This window comes from Bos indicus x Bos taurus, chromosome X (assembly GCF_003369695.1).
Source record: "Bos indicus x Bos taurus breed Angus x Brahman F1 hybrid chromosome X, Bos_hybrid_MaternalHap_v2.0, whole genome shotgun sequence".
Lineage (NCBI taxonomy): Eukaryota > Metazoa > Chordata > Mammalia > Artiodactyla > Bovidae > Bos > Bos indicus x Bos taurus.
In genome coordinates this window covers 93,302,107-93,306,222 of record NC_040105.1, presented here as the reverse complement: position 1 = coordinate 93,306,222, position 4,116 = coordinate 93,302,107, and the positions used below count along the sequence as shown (strand labels likewise).

Here is a 4,116-nt window from a genome sequence, read left to right as displayed (position 1 = left end):
TGATGCTGGGGAAGACTGAAGGCAACAGGAGAAGGGGGAGACAGAGGATGAGATGGGTAGATAGCATAACCCACTCAATGGACATGAACTGGAGTAAATTCCAGGAGATAGTGGAGGACAAAGGAGTCTGGTATGCTACAGTCCATGGGGGCACAAATAGTTGGCCATGAATTATAGACTGAAGAAACAACATCCTTCAGGTGTTAAATGAAAAGTGAAAAGTGCACTTGCTCTGTGGAGTCCAACTCCTTGCAAGCCCATGAATTGTAGCCTGCAAGCTCCACTGTCCAGGATTTCTCCAGGCAAAAATACTGGAGTGGATTGCCATTACCTTCTCCAGAGGATATTCACAACCCGGAGTTTGAACCCGGTCTACCACACTGCAGGCAGATTCTTTACCATCTGAGCCACCAGGGAAGGCCTCTGGTAACTCTTAACATTTAATATAACTATAAAATCATAAAATACTCCAAAATTATTACCGAATGACAGTATACAACTTTCTTATTCTCCCACTTCTTACATTGTCTTCAATTACGTTGTAGTCCTCGAACACTTGGATCTCAGAACCTCCCCTCCAACTGAAAGACACATGCAGTATGAGGAAGTGCAGAAGCTAAAAATAAAGTCAGAGACAGCACAAAAGCTCAGTTTTATTTTCCGCAGTTAACAATCACCAAACAACTATGTAGACACTGAGCCCCAAAAAGCAGCACAGACATAAGATGAAGCCCGATCAAAGTACTGCAGAAAGCAACGCCCTGGGGAACGACGCCTGAAGCTAGGGCACATAGGCTAGGTTTAAACCCCTCTTCTGTGCCGAGAAACACGGCCCCCAAAGTGCTGCAAGGACCGCATCACCAGGGAAAGCTGCTCCAGACAGAAGACGATGGAGTTCTGGAGCAGGCCAGGGTCTTCAGCAGTCAATCGGCTGAAAGGGAGGGAAAATGTCATTCAACTTTCCTCCGAGAAGGAGGAAGAGGAGCACGTCCTCCCTCCGTTCCCGCACACCGACAAGCCCAGAGCACCACACTTTTCCTTTAGGCTTAACCGTCCGTTATGGCTCCTCCTGGGCCCAGACTGGCCTTGGCCACCACCCACCACCCACCACCCTCTCCCCGGCCCTGGACCCCTTTAGAACTCACAGAACCAGCATGCGGCCATTAACGTCGAGCTCCTTCCGAATCGGCCCTCGCAGTTGGGTACGTACAGTCAGGAAGTGGCGGGCAAGGCCCGCATCCACGTGTGATGCGAAAGGCACAGTGAGGCTGCTGGTGGACATGAGGTTAAGGCACCAACCGCATTTCTCATTTTGCCTGTACGTCGGGATCCCTGCCCACTGAGACCCGCTTTCTCCCACAAGGAGGCCGCCTAGAAAGTCCGGACCTCTCAGCCTATACCCTGAGTTACACCCCGGATATCACTGCACGACCCTCTGGGACCCTTCAGGTTGCTTTTCCTCACCACCATCCACACTATTCATTTTGCCTGTACGACAGGCTCCCTGCTCACGGAAACACGCATTCTACCACAAGGCCACTGGCAGACACCGTGGATATCACCTCCCGACTCTCTGGTTCCCTTCAGGGTGCTTTTCCTCACTGTCTTCCCCTCACAGCCAGACCACCCCTCACCCATATCCTCCAGCCCCCCAGAGTACGCTCCTCCTACACTTTAGCACCACTTGTAACCGCCCCCCCCCCCGCCCCCGCCCCCGCCAAACCACCCCTAGCTCACATCCTGGCCCCCGCGGCCGCCTGGCCCGCTGGGGTTCCTGGAATAGGATACAACTGGACGGCTCGATTACTCAGAACTGCGGCTCCAGGTGGAGTATCTCCACCAGGCCCTGGAGCGTGTGATGGCCCTGGGATGTGCGGAATGGCAGCAGCTGCACCACCTGACTCTCCTGCAGCGCTGGGGCCTCTGGGACCAGCCAGGTCACCAGCGCCTCCATGAACTCCACGGCTGACGGCATCACCAGGGCCAGCTGGGTCGTCAGGGTCATCCTGGCCACCAGCACCACCCGGCTGGCTGCAGCTACCACATGCTGTGCCCACTGCAAATTCCACGGCACCTGGGTGTTCATCGGCTGCCCTGCTGGCTCCTCCACCGTGCGCGTCGGACTCCATCTTGAACCGTCTCCCGCTCCCTCCGCAGCCGGAAAGACTGAACCCTCCCTACAGAACCCAGGCGTGTACTGCGACCTGCAGCTCAGCATAGGCAGAGCGCCTGCGCACACTCACCCTGGTCCTGCCTCTCGATTGGTTCCCACCGAACATTCGTTCCCGCGGTGACTGCAGGCTCTCGGGCAATGGACGCCCCCGGCTAAAATTTCATGCGTTAGTGTGCCGTGTCGCCCCCTTCCGCCTGTGCGGACACACACCCATGTGGTCTGGGTGCTCTAAGTCAGCCCTGCCTTGGCCCGGAGACCTGGTAAACGGCTTAGTGGTGATGCCTCTGGGTGTGTGTGTGGGGGAGGGGGGTGGGGGGCACCTCCTTAGTGCGCATGGTCAGGCAGACACTGCCACACTCTGCAGCGCACGTGACTGTTTCTGGTCCAAGCCTGCAAACCCCAAGTGAGCCCTGGTCCCTGTGCACCTCCAAGTCTGTGCCGTTGCCAACCTGGCCACGCTCACAGGTGACCATCCTGCTGAGCGCAGATCCTTGTCATCAACTTCCGGAAGGCAGTGGGGCCCCTTTGTGTCACGCCTGGTCTGTCCCTCTGGTGTCCCACACGTAGCTGACGTGTGCATTCGTGTGTCTCTAGGTAGGTGCAACACATGGGCATCTGCCTGTCCATGTCTGTGTGTGTGTGTGTGCCCGAGAAAGATAGGCAGTGCCTATGCACAGGTGCTAGCACATGTGTGTGTACCTGTGTGTGAGAGAGCATGTGGTCAGGTGCATGCACATGGGAGTATAAGTGTGTTTGTGCACAGGGTCATGCACATGGGGGGGGGTGTGCGTGTGTGTGTGTGAGACAGAGAGCACGTGTCAGAGGCATGCAGATTGGCATCTCTGTGTGCTTTGTTCACGCACAGGTGCCTTTGCATGGTGGTGCATGGGGAACCGGTCCTGGAGTCCTGAGACTAGGGATGCGGAGTGGACTGTGCTTGGCCGCCTGAGGAGGGAAGCGAGGACTACTGTTGGACTCACTGGAGATGGCATGGGGCTGGGCCTCTTGGGGCTGCAGGCACACAGACGGCATGGAGTCCAGGCTAGGGGCTTACCCAGACCCGCCAGAAGCACCGGTGCGAACAGCCTCACACAGGGCTGCCGGAAGGACAGTGGCCTCCAGGAAACCCCTAGTCGCATGGCCTCTGCTGGCACAACTCTCACGGGCCTTCCCTCTCCAGGAACAAGGTCTTGTAGCTCTCCGGAGGGCTGTAGCTGCCAGGTGCCCTCAACTGGAAGGTGACCCTGTGTCTGCTGGCCTGCTGGGTGCTGGTCTATGTCTGTGTCTGGAAGGGGTCAAGTCAACAGACACAGTGCTGCTGGGGGCGATGACGGGGCTCGGGCGCCACTATCTGATAGGGGGTGTGCGTCTGCCGGGGAACCACTGGTGCCACGGGAGGCGAGTGGATCAGGGCCACTGCCCGAGGAGGGGACAGGTTACTTCAGTCAGTCCGCTTGATCCTCACTGCCTGGCTGGATAGGCCTCTCGGTGGCCTCCAAATCGAAGGCCAGCAGCCGTCCCCACCCACAGTGTAGGGATTCGATTTTCCTCCATTATCACCTTTAGTTGTAGGAGTTTTGTAGGTGACCTTGATCAGATTAAGAAAGTCTGTTTGTAGTCCTAGGTTTCCAAGAGTTTTTAAGATAGTGGTTCTCGAATATTGTCAAATGCTTTTGCGGCATCTATCCAAATGATCATATGGTTTTTCTCCTGTGTTTTCTTCATGTGATGAATAATGCTGGTTGAAGATATTTTAATGCATAACCAATCCTTCATTCCTGGGATAGATCTTTTTTGGTCCTAGTGCTTTATATATTGCCGTATTTATTTTTGCTGTACTAGGTCTTTGTTGCTGCACGGGCTTTTCTTTAGTTGTGGCAAGTGGGCCTATAATTCGTTGTAGTGCAGGGCTTCTCATTATGGTGACTCCTCTTATTGTCGAG

At 55.4% G+C, this 4,116-nt stretch overlaps 1 protein-coding gene across 1 annotated transcript; it reads right to left on the bottom strand.

The window, feature by feature from the left end:
* Positions 1 to 629: 629 nt before the first annotated feature.
* On the bottom strand, positions 630 to 2,138 carry LOC113887086 (EKC/KEOPS complex subunit LAGE3-like). Its single transcript, XM_027533924.1, has 3 exons — positions 1,789 to 2,138; positions 1,146 to 1,271; positions 630 to 931 (listed from the first exon to the last, which is right to left on the bottom strand). The coding sequence occupies exons 1-3, from the start codon at positions 2,127 to 2,129 to the stop codon at positions 802 to 804; spliced, it is 597 nt and encodes a 198-aa protein (XP_027389725.1). The 5' UTR covers positions 2,130 to 2,138; the 3' UTR covers positions 630 to 801.
* Between the last annotated feature and the right edge of the window lie 1,978 nt (positions 2,139 to 4,116).